The sequence below is a fragment of the Amblyomma mixtum genome, chromosome 2 (genome assembly GCF_055824585.1).
Source record: "Amblyomma mixtum isolate Tamu chromosome 2, ASM5582458v1, whole genome shotgun sequence".
Taxonomy (NCBI): Eukaryota; Metazoa; Arthropoda; class Arachnida; order Ixodida; family Ixodidae; genus Amblyomma; species Amblyomma mixtum.
The window spans coordinates 287,562,819-287,585,799 of record NC_143013.1 but is presented as its reverse complement, the minus strand read 5'-3'; the positions used below and the strand labels follow the sequence as shown (position 1 = coordinate 287,585,799).

The window sequence follows — 22,981 nt, the reverse complement described above, 5'->3', positions numbered from 1 at the left end:
CTCCGTTCGCCTACAGCAATCATGTGCCCCAAGCCACTAGGTCGTTTAAAGAAATTAAAGGTGCAGTAGCATCCTCATACACCGTGGACGCCAGGGCTGTGCCCTCAATGACAGAACAGAACAGCTCCAGACCCCGAACAACACTTTGAATAAGGCGTGCTCAACGGTGCCTAGAGTCCTGCGCTCCGGCTGGAGGCAAGGCTTAGCTCCGCCAGGGCGGCCGCGTTTCAAAGCACAAAATGTGAGACTTCTCCCTCAAGCAACTACGCATAGGCCAGAACCTCTGTCTCAAGAGCAATAAGACCTAGCGTTCTAATCCCCGCTGCTGGCGCCAGCGTTTCGATGAAGACGAAATGCAGAAGGTGCCCGTGTAGTGCGTGGCATCACCGCATGGTAACGAACCGAAGGGGGTTGATATTCCTGGATTAAGTCGGAACTTTTATCTCTTTTATATCTCACTCCATCCCTTCTCCACTAGAGAGGTTCGGGTGTACACCGATAGAAAGCCAGACACAACGCCTTTCCTTTTCTCATATTCTATCTATAAACAAGCACGCATTGCAATGCTTCATATTTCTCCCTACTGTGCACTCATTACTGAGCCTGAAACAAGAATGAATCATAAGTGGTTACTCGGGAAATAAAATGGCGCAGAAACTGTCATTTCTAGGCGTACAGCGCGACCGGGCGATAAGGGAATGGCGGAAGGTGGAGGTGAAAGAAAGCAGAAATAGGGGCCGTTGTGGAAGGCTCCGCAATAATTTCGACCACCTGGGGGTCTTTAACGCACACCGAGGGGTTATTGCACAGTTCCACGGACACCTTATTTGTTTCGCCTCCATCGGATCGCGAACGCTCTGGCTGGGGTTGTGAGGTGTCAGAGCATCACCCACACCTAAAAACTTTCTGATTGGTCTCAGAAGAGTTGAACAATTACCTCCTGGGGTGAATGAGAAGAGTCGAAGCTCTTTATTGCCGCCCTCTGCGGCGTTTCAGTTTCGGCCGCCGACTGAACTGAAGGCTGGTCGTGAGGAGTGGCATGGCGGCGTTCCGGGCGGGTTCCTGCCCTAGTCCTGCATGCGGTGCAGTGCAGCTGGCACACGCTCGATGATGATGATGAAGGTGCGAAGAGCAGTCGGTGCAGTCACCAGAGTGGGGCTGATCTGTGAACGCCGGGTCGCGCGCACGAAGAGTGGTAACTAGTGACGAAATTCAGTGCACAGAGGATGACACACTCCGAAAAACGCTATTGTTTGGACGAACTGGCGCTTACATTGTCCCATGGTAGGCGCTCGGGCACACGATCCCACTTCATTGCCCATGACTATGGCTCCGCATTCTACGCCGCCGTCTCTTGGGCGCATGTCATGTCCTTACGAATTAATCCAGCGAACGGTCGTCCCAGTACCCGCAATTACTACCTTTCCTAAATTATAGTTAAACCTAATTCTTAAACACTAGAGTTGAGAATTTTCGCCGCTCACGCCAACCAAGCCACAGGAAGCAGAGACTAAACGAGTATACCAAACAGTTCCTCACACACAGTCGACACGACAAGCTCGACGCTCCAGCCTACTACATGACCATTACCGAAGTGCCGATAGGGAGTAGGTCAAAACTCAAAGCCCCACGAAAGGCTTCCCATCGAGCATTTAGTCTTTCTGAAGGATGGTGAAAGCTCACCTGGCAACGCCGCCGCGCCAGCGAGCATAGAGGGGCTGTAATACAAGGAGCGATAGTGGTCTGTGCCAGGCCAGAACTTGTGGTCCGGGCAGCATTAATACGTTGATTCGTTTGCGGGATTTTAACGTCCCAAAGTGACAGAGAATATGAGGGGCATCGTAGTGGGGTGCTGCGGATAATTCCGACAATCTGGGATTTATTAACGTGCACTGACATCGCACAATATACGGCCCTCTAGAATTTCGACTCCATCGAGCGTCGACCGTCGCGGCCGGGATCGAAGCCGCTGCCGCTCCGCGTATGGAAGATCTACACTGCACGGAGTTCCTATGGTAGAGTGACGGAAAGCCACCAAGACCGCGTCTCTCGAGTCAGCAGCCGAGCACCATAACCACTGAGCCACCGCGGCGGCTACATGCCCTATTCCACTAGTGTACCAGACTAGTTTAGTAGCCCTGCAGCGCAGGATAAGATAACTGAAGAAGACTACATTCATGAGTTGTACAACGCTGCCGCATCGAGGGCACGACGTCTCTACCATGGAACGGCTGGTTGCATGGCCATGACCCCGGTCTCCACACACCGGGAGAGGGCCAGTTTTGGCAATCGCATTTGGACCGACGACTAGAACACAGGCAGTGGGGCGCAGAGAACACTGGGCCTTAGACAAGAATCAGGTGATTCGTGCACATGATTTTGCAGCTATCTCGCACTGGCGAAGGAGTTCAGCAGTAGTGTCAGTAATGCATGGCATCGTCACTATGTCAACCATATAAAAAACAACCTCACACTGATCCCTAGAGGCATCTTATTTTTTTTTCTCCTAGTCATATTTTGGCAAAAAAAAAAGATAGTTTTCTACTTTGCCAAGAATTGCTCAGCTAAGCCCGCCAATTCAACAACAATGAAATCGCAACACATGGCAGAGTACTGCCACTAATCTCAATATGCCGAATCGGTTTATTTCTCTTCCAAGACTCTCTTGTCTATCCTGGCAGTGTCGAAACTGTGTTCCACGCCTGCGTGCACTGCACACCAACAAACGCGTCGCATACAGTGCTACTTCCGGACCCTCACGTAGGAAGCAGAGAACGCCAGAACATCACTAGTCCCTTCAAGAATTACTGAATATCTCTCGGAAGTAGTGGGCACTTACCTTTTCAGGGGACACATCGCAGTCGAAATTGTCGTCAGCTCCACCTTGTAGCGCTTCAGTTGCAGCCACCGACTGACAGGTGTTCTCCTCGTCTTGGCTCCCCGCTCTGCTCCGCTTGCGACGCTCTGGAGCTGGCACAGGAACCCTCATGACGAAGGCCTTGCTGAGGAGCGCCAATGGCCAGAACGCTGGAGGCAGACGCATGAAAGGCAGGGGATGATTCCACTTTGCAAATGAGTAACTGATGCTTCAAGCTAAATCTACGGCTCCAAGTAGAACACCACCTAGGCCGTCCCTCCGACCATGCTGTTTCTAAGTCGCGCATGGCCGTTGTGTGGTTGCGCCTCGCAGGCCTGCTCCAGTAGTGCTAAAACTGTACCCTAACCCCCCCCCCCCCCCCCCCCCCAACATCATCCAGCGACGGAGACCATAAAAACTATGCTTACAGGCGTTGTCCGCGATGAGTTTGCTTGCAGGCGGAACAGCACTTGACGCTCGCAGTACTCGTCGGTGCTGCTCGCCATGTCTTCGATGCTCCGTGACGTGAGTTTGCTGCACAAAAAAGATTTTGTAGCAGCTGAAGTTTTGTGACGAAGTTTCGCACATTCTCGAAAGCATTCCGGAGAGCTAGTAGAATGGTTCGTACTGCATGCAGTAACATCGATGTCTAGAAGGGCTCAAACTTAAAAATTTAACTAGACCTAACGCTGTCAAACTCCACATCGGTTTGGTCTGGTTTATGGGGTTTAATTTCCCAAAACGACTCAGTCAACATCGCTTTTGTCAACGTTTCCACGATAGCATTGTACGTTTCAGGCCATCCATAACCTTTGCATTTAATTCTCACTGCGTGTCCGAGAACACGACCAGTGCCATCATATCAAATTTAACCTATGACACGGCCATGACTATAAGCTTATGAAAATCATAACTCTGAGCTTGTGACAATCATTCTAAAAAAAAATTTGAGATCACTGCGGCGACCTGCGTTGGTGCAATGCGCAACCAGAACGTCCACATACTATATCAACGTCTATGGCTATTTGGACGTCTCATTATTTTCTGCGTTTTTTCGCGCTTAATTAATTACACCTCATCAACCAAATTTTTCCCATAGCAACATTTTATCTCACACTATCAGTCACAATCACAGTTTCACATATTTATCTTCAGAGAAGGACGTAATCATGAGGACTATATTTTCGGACACTTTTTGCTCTCGCATTAATAGTAAGCTTTCGAGACCGAGTTGAGTTGTGTTTCTTGTCAAGAATTCGGCCTTCATGAAAACTTTTCTGACCCTGCTATCGCATTTATGCCAGCTGAAGCCACCAGACGTGAGCTGCAGACCCGTTCTTTGTGGCTTGCTTCTTGCCGGCCGCACAATCGTTTATTTAACCAGCGCCTTAGTATTCACCAGACAAAATAACAGTGATAGGTGCAACTTCGATACCTGCTGAAAAATTGCGTGCGCTTTACCATAGGAGATGAAACAAATTATCATGCGGCGTTTAGGTATCCGTGGTAAGGCGCATGATGAGAGATAGCAGCCTTTCCGTTGGGGGTTTGGTAATTATCATTTACCCGCTAATATTTTGTTTTTGTGTTTAGTTACAGGCCATCTTGCAAGGTTATGGTGGAAGCACGTTTATCGTAGGCAGATGAACTTGAGTTTCCTGGGATAATTAACGAGTGTGCCATACGCAGCCACCTCGTATTTCAGGGTCTTTGCGTCTTTCATGGGTCTCTTGTAGCTAAGGCGTGAAGTATGTTCTAGGGCCACTGCTTCGGCCGCGGCGCCTGTTACTCCATTTGTTTCGGTTGCTCGCGAGATCTCTTCACTCCTTTAAGTGTTGTTCTGCCCCCCCCCCTGTTTCTACACGACGTTGTTCTTCGATGCTACAGACGAGAACTTTACCAACACCTCCTCTTTACCCGCACATGCAACCTCCCGGACTCGCATCGAAGCAACATTGCTCCCGGTAATGTTTCTCAACCCGACAGCAATAACCTAACACCAGCCCAGCGATCGAAGAAAGTAACTCAAGGACACCCTACTGCGGTGTGTCGCGATTTTAGTAATGCGAAGAAACTTCGCGCCCTAGGGCGCGAGCTTTCTTCGGCAGCAGCTTCCTGCCGATGTTGCCTTATTGGGTTGCCTAAGCAGTAAAGTTCCAAATCTTTCAATAAACACCACAACTTTCGTTTACGCCACACCGTCCCGCGGAAAACAAGGGTAGTTTCAAAGCAGACAAGAGCACCGTTAAAAGTGCTCTCTATCATCTGCTTCGAAATAAATTAGCGCTGTTTTTTACGACTAATAAGACAGCAGTTCCAATCCCTTTGCTCGAAATGAATTCTTCCCGCTTTTTTTAGCCGACAAGAAGTAACCGCACACAAACCATCTACCATTTCTCCTGGGCGTGAATTACCATTTACGTCATGTCGTGGGATGAGCCATAGTGAAAATCGCTGCTGAAGAAGCTGCGGAAGTAGTCAGGAGGCGAAAAGACGAGTAGAGGTCCTCACCGTTCACGGAACAAAATTACGCGCCGGAGTGGACTGCATTAACTGCGATGCCTTCATTCTTTCACGGCTCTCGCTACGTTATTCCTCCTCCCCATGATCGCGTCGTCGTCGGTGTCGGTGTCCCCGTCCCATCCGCATGATTTGTTCCCTTAGTGTAGGAGTACTCTAACAAGGAACACAGATCAAAGGAGAACTACATACACATTTACAAAGCTGCCGGCTCTAGAGCAGGGTATCACTATTCTGGAACTGCCGCTCGAAGGGCCGTGACCCCGGTCACCACCCCAAGGTGCATGCATGCTTTGGCAATCGAATTCACACCGCACATTAAAACCAAGACAGTAATGCAGACAGCATTTTCCTTTGGAAACGGGTCAGGCGAATCATTAACCGACTACTGCAGCTCACTTGCCCCGGGAAAGGAGTTGTGGCAGTGCCAGCAACGCGTGGTGTCTCAAATGTTTATTTCACTTTTATCTCACTTAATTTATCTCACTTAATTGTTTCAAGAAGATCGCTAGTCGCAACCTCAATATATCGGCTGCGTTCTTTGTCAGAGCCGTATTTCCACCCGTTAAAAGCACCTTTTTATGCTGCCGAGAATTTATCAGCCCAGCCCCAGGTCCCATAGCAATGAGATCACAATGCGCAGCAGATAGCGCGAAGCTGAATATACGCCAGCACTTTCTTTACTTTCCAAGCTACGCAGATCAGTTCTGGAACTCTTGCAACTGCCTTCCATGGCTGCGTGCTGGGCAGACCAACAAACGCGGCACATATGGTGCTATACTTCCCAACGCCCAAGCAGGCGTGCGGAAGCAGGAAATGCCATACAAACAGTAGTCTCTACCGGGCACTTACCTTTCCGGGGGAGACATCGGAATAGACGTCCTCACAGCTCCCCCTTGCAGCGCTTCAGTTACGGCCACCGACTGAAAGCTGGCTACGATGTAGTCCTGGCTCGCTGCACTGCTCCGCTTGCTACGCGGCAGAGCTGGCACACGAACGCTGACGACGAAGACCTTGCTGAGGAGTCACAATGGCCAGATAGCTGGGTATCCCACGTCGCAAACGAGTAACAGCACCTCCAAGCTGAAATGAGGGCTCCAAGTGTCACGCCACGCAGGTCCTCCCTCCGAGCTTCCTCTTTCTCAGTGGCGCATGGTATTCCTGTTTGCATCTTGCTTCACGTGGGGTCGAAAAGTACCATGACCCCCCTTTGTGCTACGACGGAAACCACAAAAGCCAGGCTTCAAGGCGTTCTCCGCGATGAGCTTGCTTGCAGGCGGAACAGCAGTAGACACACTCGTAGTAGTCGTCCGCGCCCACCACCGTTCCTCCTTTGCTCCTTGACATGAGACAGCTGCACAAAGGGGATTTTGCATCAGGTGAAGCTTTGTGACCAAGTTGCGCATACTGTCCCAAGCATTATGCAACGCTAGAACAGCGGTTCGTACTGCAGTAATATCGACGCCGAGAATGGCTCGAATTTAAGCTCTAACTAGAATGCAGGCAGTGTCAATCTGGATCTCTTTTCTCAAAAGCTTTCGCGACAGAAAGCTATATTTCACGCCAGCCGTAATTGTCGCATTTATTTCTTAGTGCGTGTACAACAACACGACCTGTGCCATCAGATCTAAGGCAACATATGATGACACGCACAGACTGTAGGCTAATCCCTAACAATCCTTCCAATTATAAACAAGCTCCTGATAACGAGTTGCGCTGTGTTTCTTGTCAAGAAATCAGCGGCTTCAGTCTTCATGAAGATAGGGATGACCCTGCTATCACATTCATGCCCGCTCACCAGACGTCAGCCTCATAGACCCCTCCGTTGACGCTTGCGTTTTGAAAAAGCCGCTCAGCAGTTTGTTCAACAAACATCATATGGTTCACCATAAATTATGTCCTATAGTGATAAGTGGAACTGCGATCCCTGTTAAAAATCAGGCCCGATTTTCCGCAAGATGCGTGACTGACAACAATTCTGTTGCCATCAGACATTCGTGGTAACGCGGATGACAATGAGCTAGCACCTTTCTCGTTCGGCTTTTGCGAATGATCACTTTGCGGTTATTTTTGGTATTTACGATTAGCTATAGTTCTTCTGGAGCGGTCATGATCGATGCATTACTACAGCATGCAGATGAATTTTAGGGCCCTGGAATCAATGGGTGCGTTCTACTCGACCAGCTCGCACATGAGGACCGCATCGTCTTAAACGGATGGCTTGGAGCACGCCCTTACGTTTGGTCTGGGGCGACTGCTCAGGCCGCGACGGACCTCACTCCGCTTGCTCACGTTGCTTGAGACTCCTGGCCACTGGTTTGAAGGCCGCGCCCTTCACCCTAGCTTCGACACGACGTCGTCCCTCCATGCGACTGACGGGAGCTTTGCAAACACAGCCCCTTTACCGGCGCATGGCAACTTCAGGACAAGCAGAGAAACGACAGCACTCCCCGGCAGTGGTTCTAACATTAGCCAACCGATCGAAGGAAGCAACTTTGAGGGCACACTAGAACCGAGTAATGCATGACTCTGGTGTAGCGACGCCACCATTCATATCACCGGTTGAGACACAAGCGTTTTTTTTTTTTCTGCAAGAACTGCATCCGATCGCCTAAAGCAACGAGGTGCCTCAAGCCATGAAGTGCGCATATGCGTCTAGGTTATTAACGCCAAAGCATTTCTTGCCTCAAGAGTGGCACAAGTGGACAGGATGTGTCACCACGGGTTCCAGTGAGAGACCATCCATTAAGAGTGTAATTACGATTTATAATAATAATAATGATTAAATGGAAACTTTAAATGACCGAATTAGTAGTTAATATAACTAATAAGGCAATTAATTTCGCTAATTACTCCGAGTAATTCGTTGAACTGGTGATTTACTAGCAGTTCCACCAGGAATGAACAGTAAAAAAGGCATTCTAAATAGTTTAATTAAACTAATTGTTTAATTGTTCATTTTAATCACAACTAAGTATTAATGATTGATCAATTAATAGTAAATTGTAGATGTTAATGATAAACAGCTCATTAGCTAATTAAACAATTACCATCAGTGATTAATTACATTTCTAAGTAAAAGAGGAGTCAACAGAACTCGAAATGGTTGCGCATTTCCGGACGTACGGAGAATTACTTTCAAAGAAAGAAGCGCTCTAGCAACCTCGTACTCGGTGGACGCTTGGGCTGTGTCCTGAAGGAATGAAGGGGGAACTTTCTTGACCGGAACGATGCTATGAATCGCGCGTGCATCTCCCGTCCTGCACACTAGTTCCTCGTCCCACTCCGGCGGGACACAGCCCCCAGTCCATGCAACGGAAGCCACGTTTCTGTGGACAAAACGTGGGAAGACTGGCAAAGGCAACTACGCATTGGCCAGGCACCTTTGTCTTAAGTGCTATGAAAGCAATATTCTAATTTCCGACCTTGCCAACAGCGTTTCGGTGGAGGCGAAATGCAAAAGCTGCCCGTGTACTAAGGGGCATCAGTGCACGTTAACGAGCTCAAGGTGGTCAAAATTAGAAGCCCTGCACTCATTTCTCAAAACGAATTCACTAAATAAGCATGCTTTATTATATTAATAATCTATTTCACCATACTGTTCATTATTTACCTAGCCTGAAACAGGGCTGAATTGCAAGTGGTTATTCAGGAATAGAACTGCTTGAGTAACTGTCTCACTTCTAGGTGCACGCCTCAGCCGCGCCGTGAGGGAAGGGGGAAAGGTGGAAACGAAAGGAGAGAAAAACGAGGGATTTAGTCGAATGCACCGGATTAATTTCGACCCCATAGGGATCATTGACGCGCATTGACATCGTACAGCACACGGGTGCCTTCTAAGTTTCATCTCCACCGAAATGCTGCCGCCGCGGATGGGTCCGTGAGGCGAACGACCACGTCAAGCTATCAACAAGAACTACAGGAATCTTCCAATCGGACTGAGTAGAGCTAATGGTTTACCCCTTAGGGCGACAGGTCGGAGTCGAAGCTGTCGTCCTCCGCCCTTTGCTGCGCTTCAGTCACGGTCACTGACAAGGCTGGGCATGAGGAGTGGCGTGGCGGCGTCCCTGCCCCAGTCTTCCATGAAGTGCAGAGAAGCTGGCACACATACGATGAATACCGAGGCGTGAACAGCTGGCAGGCAGTCCTGCGAACGCCGGGCAGCCGGCATGAAGAATGGCAACTAGCGACGAAATGGGTAATATGAAGAAATGCTATAGGTTGGAAAAACAGGCGCGTACACTGTGGGCGCTCGGGTACACGCTCCTAATCCATTGCCCATGACTTCGTCCTCTTTGCCGCAAGGCTCCGCGTTCTACGCAGTCGTCTCTCGGCGGGCGCACACATGTCAGGTTCATAACAGTTATTCGCGTACAGCGAATCTTCAACGCTAAACTTGCTATTGCTCTATTGTGAGGCTGAGGTTCGGAGTTCTCACCCGTCACGCCGCAGCAAGCTACCGAAAGTAGAGACTAAACGTGCATACCCGAACGTTTCTAGACTCTCTGCAAACAGGCAATGCGAAAATGAATTTTTGCGCGCTTACTCCTTTGCATGAACTTCAATTGATGCCCCATTCCGCAAGCAGTCTCACACACAGCCGCCATGACAGGCGGGATGCCAACTGCATAACATGACCGCTAACAAAGTGCCGATAGGGTGTGGGCCTATCTGTTTCTCTGTTCGTGGAGTTATTTTCCGTGCGAAAATATCAATCATCAATAACTTTGCTTTTCTGAAGGACGCTGATAGTTCACCTGACAACGCTGCCACGCCAGCGAGCGAGGGCCGGTAGCGGAGCATGCCACGCCACTTTCTGGAGAGGCACTCTCATAAGTTGCGGCTGTGGTTGTCGGGGTCTTATCAGTTCGAAAGCATTGCTAGTCCCACCACGAGAAAAGCTGGCAACGTGTGTGTGTTTGCATGCGTAATCGCAGATGCTACAGAAAATCCCGACGATGCGAGAAAGTTCCGTCATCAAGCACCCGAACGACCAACAGAAAAAGCCGAGCACCACCTCGCCGTACAATCAGACACATGTCGTTCGTCTTTATACACTCGCCACTGGCCAACCGCTAAGTGGTTGACAAGGTTCATACCGAAACTGTAAACCCAACCGTTTCTAAGCACAGCGTCCCGAGTGGTGTCACACAATTTCATTTTGCATATAGCTTACATGTGCTAGTCAAGATGGAAGCCACCTTGCGACAGGGATTCGAACCGACGACATATGTACCTTAAATTGCTTGCCTTCCAAGACTCTCATCTTTTCCCAGGGACAGTTATGGCGCGGTTCAGCTGCCCACCGAAGTGTAACACACTTACTCCACCATTTTCTTTCCTCAAAAACAAATTTCATGCCAAAATTATGATGAAACCGTGTGTCGTACAGCGTTCCTGGTGTTGTCATACGCGCGTGCGTTACGTGTGGACGGGTGTCGGTGTCAGTGCAGCCAGGAACAGTAATGTTTTCGCATTCTCACACGTAATCCGAATTTCTTTTATCTTACCGCTGGCAGCTGAAGCAGCTGGGAGGCTTCACACATGCGGACAGCGACGTCCCCTGCGTACTTGTAGCACACATGGGCATCAACCCGCTGTCGATACACGTGGCCACACTTTCGTGGATCGCCGGCCGGCCGTATCTGATGCCGTCTGCTCCGAGATGTGAGTTTGCTGCGCAGAGAAAGAATTTCGTGGGTTATTTCGCGCCGCGATTTTCTTTCCTCAGAAACAAATTTCACGCCAAAATTATGATGAAACCGTGTGTCGTACAGCGTTCCGGGTGTTGTCATACGCGCGTGCGTTACGTGTGGACGGGTGTCGGTGTCAGTGCAGCCAGGAACAGTAATGTTTTCGCATTCTCACACGTAATCCGAATTTCTTTTATCTTACCGCTGGCAGCTGAAGCAGCTGGGAGGCTTCACACATGCGGACAGCGACATCCCCTGCGTACTTGTAGCACACATGGGCATCAACCCGCTGTCGATACACGTGGCCACACTTTCGTGGATCGCCGGCCGGCCGTATCTGATGCCGTCTGCTCCGAGATGTGAGTTTGCTGCGCAGAGAAAGAATTTCGTGGGTTATTTCGCGCCGCGTATTGCGCACTTCTCTCGCTATCACACACGCATAACATAACACCTCGGTTTACGTAAAATGTTTCCGTTCACAATCCTGAAAGACCCCTTACCAAACAAGTTTTTTTTTTTTTTCGAGTTGAAGGCGGTTTCTGCTCAGCTTTCTGGACCAGGCTTACAGATATCAGGCACAGGGCACACACACAGCCGTGCTTCACGCATCGTACAGGCATCGTGGCGTATACGTTCGAAGCACTTTTTCTTTTATTTTTCTTTTTGCCCCGCATGCTTATTCTGCCATAGTTATGACTTGTTCTTTTCCGACATTTTAGGAACAATGAACGTCCAACGCACTAGAATGAGCTGAATTGCGTGGGAAAGCGCAGTTTTCACATCTCGTACTTGTCAGGCGTACGTGTCAGCATCAAAAGTGGCGCAGCTCCGTTGAGCCGCATCACTGCGCGCCATCATCGCCAGTCACCAAGAACTGCGCCCTCTTACCAATTAATCTACAAAGCCAATTACAAAAGCCAATCATTCTAGTTCTCCGCCTAGTTTGATTCGTGGTCGACACTACCACGGCGCCGCAAGTCAAAACAACCGAGACACAGGACAAAACCTTCATTTGCCAGTGGGCATTTGTTCGACTTAATGCGAAAGCATTGGTTGGTTTGCTTTTGGTTTTATGGGCTTTGACATCCCAAAGCAACTCAGGCTATGAGAGACGCTGTAGTGAAGGGCTCCGGAAGTTTCGACCACCTGGGGTTCTTTAATGTGCACTCACATCGCACAGCACACGTGCCTCTAGCATTTCGCCTCCATCGAAATCCGACTGCCACGGCCGGGATCGAACCCACGTCTTTCGGGTGAGCAGCCGAGCGCCATACCCACTGAGCCCGCAGCAGCTGGATTTTGATCCCGTGTCTCATGCTCATCAGACGAATGCCGGCGAGGAAACTTGGCGGGTGGAGACAAAGCTTACGCCTGAAAGACCTGCGTACGGTTCTCAATCGACATTTACATCTTTCCTTTCTTCGGGAAAGATTCGCATATTGCCGTAAAGAATTGCGAACTGCTCTTCAAGGAACACGCACCATACAGAACTTCTTCAGCACGTTGTCGCGCTTGATATCCAGCCACCAACTCGTAAGGAGTGGAATAGCGGCAAAGGCATGATGTGTCAGGTGCGTGCAATTTACAATACAAAGAACAAGAGACGCACAGAACAGTACCTCGCGGAAGAAAAGAAGATACTAAATGGTGATGTAAGCCAAATTCCCTCATCACATGCGCTTATTGGCAGTCGATATCTACATACAATACAAAATAGTTATGATTACAGGTAATTATAAAAGGCCTGAAGAGTTTATAATTTTGCCACTATTGCTACTATCAGGAGCAGGTGTCGTCTTAGCACTCACACAGCCATGAAACCCGTCAAGGAGTGGGAACTGTTCTTGTGGTGGTTGTAATTAAAACATACAATGCACCGAAGTCACAGTGCGCGATCGACCAGCAACCGAAAAGCCTTCTGTCTATTCGTTTGCAGCCATAACTACCACCAACAGCCACTTATGCCACGACAGAAAGAAAGCAGGTCTTTGAACTACGAAACACGCGTGAAAGTGTGTTGGTGTTAGTGCCTATTTATCGTGAATAAAAAAAATGGAAGGCCCAGATGTTGCTTGCCGCGGCATCTGGCATCGAAACCTGAAGAACCTGAGCTGCGGCCAGCGGGAATAAAAGGACAGGAAGAGGACGGGAAGAGAGAAAGGTTTGGATGGTTTGTTGGGGTTTAACGTCCCAAAGCAACTCAGGCTATGAGGGACGCCGTAGTGAAGGGCTCCGGAAACTTCGATCACCTGGAGTTCTATAACGTGCACTGACATCGCACAGTAAATGCGCCTCTAGAATTTCGCCTTCATCGAAATTCAGCCGCCGCGGCCGGGATCGAACCCAAAAGGGGTGGTGGTGGGTGTTGGTGGTGGTGGTGGTGGTGGTGGTGTGTGTGTGTGTGTGTGGGGGGGGTCAGCGCTAGAGCAAAAGACAGGGGCAGGACTGCAATATACACTATGTGCAAATCGAAACGTCCCTCGTTTTCATGAGCCCTTCGAACCCTCCTCATGTGGTTGTACTTCCTGCGCTGACTATTACTTAGAGCAGAGCGCAAAGTCCTTCCCGGATATATGCTCTTCAGTGACATCGTGAAAGTGTTGTAAGCAGGTTCCACCAGTCCCTAAGCTGCTTGTTCGGGCGATGCGATCAGCACGAGCAGCTATAGGCTTTAATTTCCGCACAGAACGCCAAAGCAAGGCAATCATGCTCGAAGCTCTCCAAAGCGCTGTGGTCTAACTTCGAACCATACCCTGTGTTACAGAACGGCCTCAGATGAGTGGCATGACCGCCTCCGAAAACAGCCCACTAGGCAAAAACACTTCGTGAAGAACAACCAACAGACACCATTGCGTACGTCTATGGGCATTTCCAACAGCTCGCACCGAGACTTGGGACTCACCGTTCGGTTTACACGTGCGAGCTACCGCTGCGAGGTGCAGCAGGCCTTTCGTGCGCTTCAGTCGCGGACATCGACACAGAGGAGGACGTGAACAGCGGCCTTCTGGTCCTGGCTCCCCGCACTGTTCTTCAGACGCGGTGCAGCCATGGGGGCTGCCGGGATAGCAGAAGGAACAGCACGCGGCGCACGCGGAAGTTGTGAGGAAACGCGCGAGTCACACAGAAGGGGAAAAAAAACGCATAGAGCAGAACATAAAGCGACTCAAAGTAAACAAAACTGAGTCAGAGAATTCATGACAGAAAAATTCTCGAGGGCTCAAAAAGTTTACAACTTCGTCACAAATGCACGTAACTGTCCCAAAGAATATGCATTCATTTACTTCTGTTGCTCCGCCCCCTCGCAATGATTGCGAGACAGCGACCATTAACACACGCCTCACTGCACTCCTCCTTGATTTTGTTGTTTTTACTTTCCTACGGATGCAGTACATTCTCATAGCTGCGTTCTTTCCTTGCGTATACCTTTCATGAAAGTTTTTTTTTTCTATATAGGGATGGCTCATAGTTCTTCAGCGCTGCCTGCAGTAGAGTTCTTCTCCTTTTTCACTTCTCCTTAGTAGTGCTGAGAGTCTGCTGATATCCAAAGTGCTGAGGCTTCTGCCCCAACAATCATAATATCCCAGTCAAAAAATTCTCCAACATCGAGCCCAAAAAACTTACATTTTGGAAAGTCCTCACAGCCCCCCCCCCCCCCCCCCCCCCCCCGCCCCCGAGATATGAAGTGACTACCCAATCCCGAAAGCCTTTGGGCGCACTTGTTTGAGCGCGTCGGTAATTCGGTATGGCAAGTCGGTTTTAAGATCCCTGAGTAGCAGCTCGACATTAATAGAGTGCTTAATCGGGAGAAAGGCGGGGGGGGGGGGGGGGGGGGGGCGGGGGGAATGAATTTCGAATATCCGACACGCTTTAACCAGCACAGACATCACACACCAAAGGGCTTTTTTTGAAAGCCACCGTTTCAGTCGCCACTCCCTTCTACGGCGTGGCGAAAAATTTGAAAATTTTCGAGGAAACGAAATAAAGGCTCAGAAAATGTCTACTTTCTTGGTGGACACTCAAACCCGCCATGAAGAAGGGGAGGGGTGGGTTCGAACACAAAGGAAAAAATTGCGCAAGCACTTAATTAAGACTGCTTACGTGTGGAATGCTTCATCTGCGTTTGCATATTTGCGCGGAGGAGGGCAGGTCGTGAGCTTCTGATTGACCCATAGCACTATTCCCCTGCCGAGCGCGCAGGCGTGGTACACAACTGCGACAACGTCAGAATTCCCAACAGAGTCTTGAATGGTAAAGCCACCGCTTCGGCATTGGATCTCATTGCGCTGCACGGGATGTCATTGCGGTGGTATCTGGGGATGGGCCTCGCAATGACCGAGGCAGTCTCTCTCCTAACGCTCCATACTCAGGCTTTCCCCGGCGTCTCTCGCTCCACCGTATTTACCCAGTCCACTATCGCCCTGAATATCCACTGTGTAAGGCTCCAGCAACCCTCTACCATACAGTCTGAGTCTTCCAAGCTTTACAAGCGGCCCCTCGTACACCAGTGCCAACCGAAGCGGACTAGGAGATCCTTCATCGCGCACCCGACCTAGAGGACGCGTTTGCTCGTTCTCCGGGCTGAAGCAAAGTCGAGGCCTGTTGGGGCCCAGGAATGATGCCCCACTCCTAGGCTCGCAAGCCGCGCCCTCACCCTTTACGTAATATAAAATTGTCACCCACACGCACGTGCTCGGCAGGCCAACAAACGCGTCGCATACGATTTTACTTCATAACCCCCTACGCAAGCAAACGGAAGCACAGAACGCCAGACCATCACTAGCCCGTACAAGAATTACCAACTCTCAGAAGGAGTGGACATTTACCTCTTCGACATCGGAGTCGAAATTGCCGTCAGCTCCCCCTTGCAGCGCTTCAGTTACGGCCACCGACTCAAAGATGGTTGAGTGTTACGACGGAGTTCTCGTCTTGGCTAATCGCACTTCTCCGCTTTGGACGCAGTGGAGCTGGCACGCAAACGCTGACGACGGCCTTCCTGAGAAGCCACAACGGCCAGATGCCTGAGGCGGGTGCATCAAAGGCATACAGCGGAGGATTCCACGTCGCAAACGAGTACCAGAAGCTCCAAGCTGAAATGAGGGCTCCAAGTAGAACACCATTTAAGTCGTCCCTCCGAACTTCCTCTTTCTGAGCGGCGCATCCTCTTACTGTTTGTATCTTGCTGGCCTGCTTCAGGTGTGGCAGAACAGTACCGTGACACCCTCCAACATCGCACCGCGACGGACACCATAAAAGCCACGCTTGAAGACGTTGTCCGCGATGAGCTTGCTAGGAAGCGGGAGAGCAGTTCACACTCGCAGTATTCCTGGATGTGGCTCGATGTGACGTCGATGCTCCGTGATGTGTTTGCTGCACAAGAGAGATTTTGTTCCAGCTAAGTTTTGCGACTCACTTTTGCATACTCTGGCGAGCGTTGCTCAGAGTCAGTAGAGTGGTGCGTACTGCAGTCACATCGACTTAGAGAAAGGCTCTAACTTAAGTTTTCAGTAGAACTAACACTGAATCTGCCTTATTCGCCAATGTCAATGTTTCCACGACAGCAGAGTACAATTTCAAGCAATTATGAGGGCGCCCTAGAGTGGCGTTGCGCGACTAATGTTTTGACGCCAACATTCATATTACAGATTGAGGCACGAGCCTCCCTTCTATGCATTAACTGTGTCAGTTCGCCTAAAGCAGTGAGGTGCCTCAATCCACTAAGTGCGCGTCTACGTCCAGGTTATGTGTTGAAGAAAAGGTGTAGCAGATGTCGCATACTCGGTGGACGCCAAGACCGTGCCCTGAAAGATTGAAAGGAGCAGGCCATCCAGAGCAGCGCTATGGATCAGACGTGCGTCTTTCGTCGAGCACAACGCTTCTTCGTGGCGTGCTGCCGTCCGCTTGGACGCAGCGCACGCGTTCCGACCACGGCGGCCGCGTTTCTATCGACAAAACATAAGACGCCCGAGAGCAACTACGCGTAGACCGGGAACCTTTATTTTAGCACGGCGTCTGAAGAGCACGCGTCCGCCACGGACGCGCACTCCATACCAGCCGTGGTTTCAAGAGCTTAAGAGCGAGTGTTCTAACACCCGGCTGCAGCGCCAGTGTTTCGGTTGAGAAGCCAGGGTGCTATAAATTAACTCGAAGTCATGCTCGTAGCGACGCCACTTCATCTTTCACTCCCTCCCTTCAAACCTTCCCCCCTAGGGCGGTTCGGGTGTGAAACGATTTTTCAGCTTTGTTGTGTGCTATTAACAGCACCTAACATTTCTTAGGTTTACTTTGGTTTATGAAGGTTTAATGTCCCAAAGTGACTCAGGCTATGAGAGACGCTGTAGTGAAGGGCTCCGGAAATTTCGACCATCTGGGCTAATTTAACTTGCCCTGACATCGCATAGTATACTTCCGAATAATTTCCGCCACCTGGAGATATCTAACATTCACTGATCGTTATCCCAGAGCACACGGGCGAATTCTGCGTTTCGCCTAAACGCGGCCGCCGGAGACGGGTTCGTGAGGAGAACGACGTCAAACCATTCCGCACTCCTAGAAGAATATTCTGACTTGTCACGGAAGAACTGAATATTTACCTCTTCGGGCGATAAGCCCTCGTCGGCGCTCTAGTCTGCCGCCTCCTGCTGCGCTTCAGTCTCGGCCACCGAATGAAAGCTGGGTGCGAGGAATGTCATGGCGGCGTCCCTTGCCAGCCTTCTACGGGCGTGAGGAGTGGCATGACGGCGTCCCTTGCCAGTCTTCCATGCGGTGCAGTGGAGCTGGCAATCACAGGTTTAAGACGAAGGCGCGACTATTGGCTGCACCAATTGGCGCGTGCGTCGTCACGTGGTACAGGCTCATGCACACGCTTCTACTCCATTCCCATGACTACGCCCTCTTTGGCACAGCTCCGCGTTCTTTCCTCGCTACCGTCTCACGGCGGACGCACATGACATCGCACACTTGATTCAGCTATGAGAGACGCGTAAAAGAATGGAAGCGTTCCTAGTTTTGTCAGCCCTTCCAACCGTCCTCATGCGGTTGTACTGCATGCGCTGGTTATGTCTTGGAGTGGAACGCAGATGTTCTGTCCCTACATAATATGCCGTACATATATGGTGTTTAAACCCTTCTTCATCGTTTAGGCTCCGCCGGTGGACGGTTCCGGGTCAAGCTTCAATTGCTCTCTCGCTCTCCCCCCTCTGGGGAAGCTGTTTCAAAAGGCGGCGCCATCTTGTGCGCCTTGGAAGAAAAACGTGTCGGCTTCTACAATTTTTCAAGGGAACCGTTTCACGTTACTTTCGGGGTTCCCCTTTGATATATTTACCGCTGAACGTTCGGCTTCACATATCCTCTCAGTCCTTTATGAAATTTATATTGCCGGCTGACTCTATTCAACAATGTTATTGCCAAAGAACTCCGAAAATTTGGAAAAGACTCCTATACAGTCACACACATCGAAGTGACGAATGTAGCCAGTCCAGTTCTTGGATTGGCTCTGTGCTCGCTGCCGTAGCTTGTTCCCTACGAACGATGAAAAAGATATGACGACTTACATTTGCAGGCGGAGTTGCGGAAGGGATGTTTGAAGTATGGACTTGAGGTATATTATGCTGGCATTATTTCATAGACTTCTGCGCGGCTGCTTGTGTCGTGCTCCCTAATTATTTATACTGGGGACCCATCTGGACGCGCCCGTGAACGCAGGATTAACGACCCATCGTCACAAAGGTAGTACAGGACAACGTTAATGGAACGTTGGTACAGGAGAAGACGCCGAACGCCTAAAGAACGGAGACAATCCACAACGGTTGAGCTAGAGGTTGGTGGGTTGCGACTGAGATAAGGATGAAAAGGAAAAGTGCACGGGCCTGCCAACTGGCTCAAGCCGAGCCACCACCGTTGCCACGTGCAGATAGAAGAGAGTTGAAAGATAAGAGGACAGAGTAAAAGAGAGAGTAAAGACGCGCGTCGCAACAACCGCGTCCGCCGGAACGGACGCTGGCTGAAAAAACAGATACACGGCCGCAACCCGAAGGCTGCAAACCGAATCGTCACCAGGCGAAAAAGCGTGTATTTGATGGACACCGGTATTTAAACCCTTTAGTCACGTGACACTTATATGCCAGTTACAAATACGCATCTGCAAAGCAAGTCACAAGACAATCCGCAAAACTGAAACAAGAACCAGGGCCACACACAATAATATTTTGCGAAATTTGTTTTTGAGGAAAGGAAATGCAGCAATTTTGTCACATCTCGGTGGACACCAGAACCACGCTGTAAGGGAAGGGAGGATGGCAGGAGTGACCGAAGAGAGAGAGAGAGAGGCGCCGTAGTGGAGGGGTCTGGAGTAATTCTGACGGCACTGAGGTCTGCATACATGCAGGAATGCGAAATCGTGTGTTTGGAGTAGCACTCAAATCTCGACATCTATGTGGACACCTCAACCGCGCCTTAAACCACGCAAATGAAGGTGTGTATATCATGGTTCGAACACCTATCGCAAGCTAACCTCAACCTTCCCATTTCGGGAACTCGGTGGATACCTCAACCGCCCTTTAAGGATGGAATGAGTGGAGGGAAGGAAGAAAGGAATAGGAAACTGAAAATTGTTTTTTGAGGAAAGGAAAGTACCTGCCCCACATCTCGGTGTAAACCTATATCATGGTTTATGGGAAGGAAAACTCGTCGCGGTTGTTGTTGCTGCTGCGAGTGAAAGAATGATGAAAAGAAAACTAAACGGGCCTGCCGACTGGCGCCAGCTGAGCCGGAAGGCTGAGCCCGAGATGACTAACTGTTGATCCTTACAAATGATCCCTGGAAGAGCAAATATTACTCTAGAGGGAGTTACTCTTCATCTTAGCAGACACTCCCCAGAAGACAGCTGAGCCACCACCGCAGCCACGTGCAAATAGAAGAGAGTTGAAAGATATAACAGCAAAGAGTGAAAGAAAAGACGGGCGTCGCAACAACGCGTCCGCCAAAGCGACGATTGGTAAATTGGTTATTGAGGAAAGGAAATGGCGCAGTATCTGTCCCACATATCTCGGTGGGCACCTGAACTGCGCCGTAAGTGATCTGGACCAGGCGTCGTATCCCGACTGGAGGGGGTTACACAACACGAACAGCAGATACAGCTTACAGAAACACAAACAGACGTGGACAACCACCTTCTCCACCTTTGGGAGGCCCGTCGCAGCCTCACGAAGCGATGGAAGAAACAGAAACATAACAGACGCCTAAAGAACCGCATCCTGGAACTCACACAACAGGCAGCGGAATATGCTACTCAGCTAGCCGACACTAACTGGGTGGACCGGTGCAACGCGGCTGCTCGCCAGATGTCTGGCCGCAACACGTGGCGCCTGTTCCGCGCTCTCATCGATCCAATACAAACACGCACGGAAACCCAACGCCAATTACATAGGGCCTTGCACAACTTTACAGGAACGACAAAACAACTAGCGCACACGCTCAGGGATCGCTACCTGTGCACCACTAAGGACCCCCGGCAGGCGGCGTACTCGTATGCAGGCGAAGAGAACACGGAGCTGGACAAGCCGTTCCAGCTCCACGACCTCCGGGCGGCCTTGAGCAAAATGAAGCGGGGCACTGCACCCGGGCGCGACAAGGTTACGGTCAAGCTCTTGGCCAACCTTCCCGACGCAGCCTACGCCGCGCTCCTCAAATACATCAATAGCATTTGGGACGGAGAGACTCCTCTCCCTCTCGATTGGAAATCGGCTCTCGTGACCTTTATTCCGAAAGCCGGCAAACCTATTGATGTGGAGAACCTTCGCCCCATCTCCCTCACGTCTTGTGTCGGCAAGCTGATGGAGACGATGGTGCGCGACAGACTCTCCGATTTTCTAGAAACACAGCACACTTTCGCGGACACCATGTTCGGTTTTCGCCCTCACAAGTCTGCACAGGATATACTTCTGCAGCTTCACCACGACATCTTAGATCCTGTCGAATGTCCCCACAACGACAAGGTGGTCCTGGCCTTGGATCTTAAAGGCGCATTCGACAACGTCAAACACGAAGTAATCCTGGACCACCTCAGTAACACCAACTGTGGCCACAAAACATTCAACTACATAAAACAATTTCTTACAGACCGTCAAGCCTACATACGCATACAAGATGCGGAACACGGGCCATACACCATCGGCTCGAGGGGAACACCTCAAGGCGCGGTCCTGTCTCCCCTCCTCTTCAATTTGGCAATGCTTCATCTTCCCTCCAAATTGTCCTCTTTGCCCGGGATACATCACGCTCTTTATGCGGATGACATTACAATCTGGGCCACGCAAGGTAACCTGGGCCACATGGAATCCTGCCTGCAAGCAGCGGCGACCCTAGTCGACGACTACGCGGCCTACTGCGGACTCCAGTGCGCCCCGTCGAAATCAGAATTTGTGCACATACGTCCCTCCCCTCGGGACACAACCCCGCTTTGCATCAGTCTCCCCTCGGGACCGATCCGGGAGTCCAAGGAGATCCGCGTCCTTGGTCTCTTCATACACCACCAACGCAGAGTCGACACCACCCTAGCCAAACTTCGCACGGTGGGAGACCAGGTGGGCCGCATGGTCCGCCGGGTCTCCAACAAGCGGGGCGGATTACGAAGCAAGGATGCACTGCGGCTTGCCCATGCTTTCGTAACGAGTAGAATCCTCTACTCAACCCCCTACTTGCACCTGCGCAAACATGATGATGACCAACTGGAGGTCATCCACCGGAAAGTCATCAAGCGGGCTCTCGACCTCCCGGTCACCACGTCCAACCAGCGACTTCTGGCCTTGGGCGTGGTGAACACATTTCGGGAGCTTCGAGAGGCCCACTTAGTCAACCAATACACGCGTCTTGCACAGACCACGTCCGGTCGCCGCCTCTTGGACCGGCTACACATCAAACATGACTACCATATTGAGGAAAGGGAGAGAGTGCCAGCACCCTGGAGACGCGCCCTCCGGGTCCGACCCCTTCCCCGCAACATGTCCAGAGAAGACCATAGCGGTCGTCGCCAGGCGCGCGCGGAAGCGTTGGCGCGGTACTATGGTAACCAACAACATGTGTATTACGTGGACGTTGCCGGCCCACACCACGGGGTGTGGTACACGGCCGCAGTCGTACACAACACAAACACAGTCAACGGGCTCACTTTCAAAGCCTACAGCGCAACACACGCGGAGGAGATTGCCATTGCTCTTGCTCTCACTACTCCCAAGTCGAAACACATCATCACCGACTCGCGAGGGGCCTGTCGGAACTACGAGTTGGGCTGGGCTCCCCCGCTTGCCTGGCGCATACTGGAATATAGCTGTCGATCTGAAGATCCAACTCCACGCAACCTGATTTGGGCCCCCGGTCACCAGGGACTCCAGGGAAACGAACAGGCCGATCAGGCCGCCCGCGCACTCTCTCCCCGGGCTATCTCCCTGTCCTTGGAAGGGTACTCCCAATCAGACAATCTGGCCATTACATTCAAACAAATCACCGATTACTACAAGGAGGAGCACCGGCGCTACCCGGCCCCTTGTAAGGGTCTGGATCGCGCTGACGAGCGCCTCCTCATCAAAATTCTTACTAACACTGTACTGTGCCCGGCGGTGCTTAAACATTTCAATACATCCTTTGATGGCGCGTGCCAGTTCTGTGGGGAGGTGGCTGACACCTTCCACATGGTTTGGGCGTGTCAGTCAAACCCATCTATCCCCCCCAACCCCAACCCCACCAGAGAGGACTGGGAGGCGGCCCTGCTCGGCTGTCAGGACCTAAAGACCCAAAAGGCCTTGGTTCACCGGACGCGGGCGGCGTTGCTTGCCAATGGGGCCCCGGAATAGGGGCTCCACCTAGTATTGTTAGGGGAAAGGGCCAATAGGGCCTACCCCAATCACCTCTCTGTAAA

The 22,981-nt window shown here is 50.8% G+C and overlaps 1 protein-coding gene across 2 annotated transcripts; it reads right to left on the bottom strand.

The window, feature by feature from the left end:
- Nucleotides 1-898: 898 nt before the first annotated feature.
- LOC149364389 (uncharacterized) lies at nt 899-17,872 on the bottom strand. 2 transcript variants are annotated; one of them, XM_089574320.1, is made up of 10 exons: nt 17,661-17,872; nt 15,894-16,437; nt 13,973-14,124; nt 11,273-11,438; nt 10,888-11,053; nt 9,338-9,524; nt 6,230-6,731; nt 3,286-3,391; nt 2,840-3,027; nt 918-1,163 (listed from the first exon to the last, which is right to left on the bottom strand). In XM_089574320.1, exons 2-6 carry the CDS (start codon nt 15,902-15,904, stop codon nt 9,393-9,395), a joined length of 627 nt encoding a protein of 208 aa, XP_089430446.1. In that variant the 5' UTR covers nt 15,905-16,437; nt 17,661-17,872; the 3' UTR covers nt 918-1,163; nt 2,840-3,027; nt 3,286-3,391; nt 6,230-6,731; nt 9,338-9,392. The 2 variants fall into 2 exon arrangements, with proteins under 2 accessions (XP_089430447.1, XP_089430446.1); XM_089574321.1 differs by lacking the exon at nt 9,338-9,524 and having other exon boundaries at nt 899-1,163.
- Between the last annotated feature and the right edge of the window lie 5,109 nt (nt 17,873-22,981).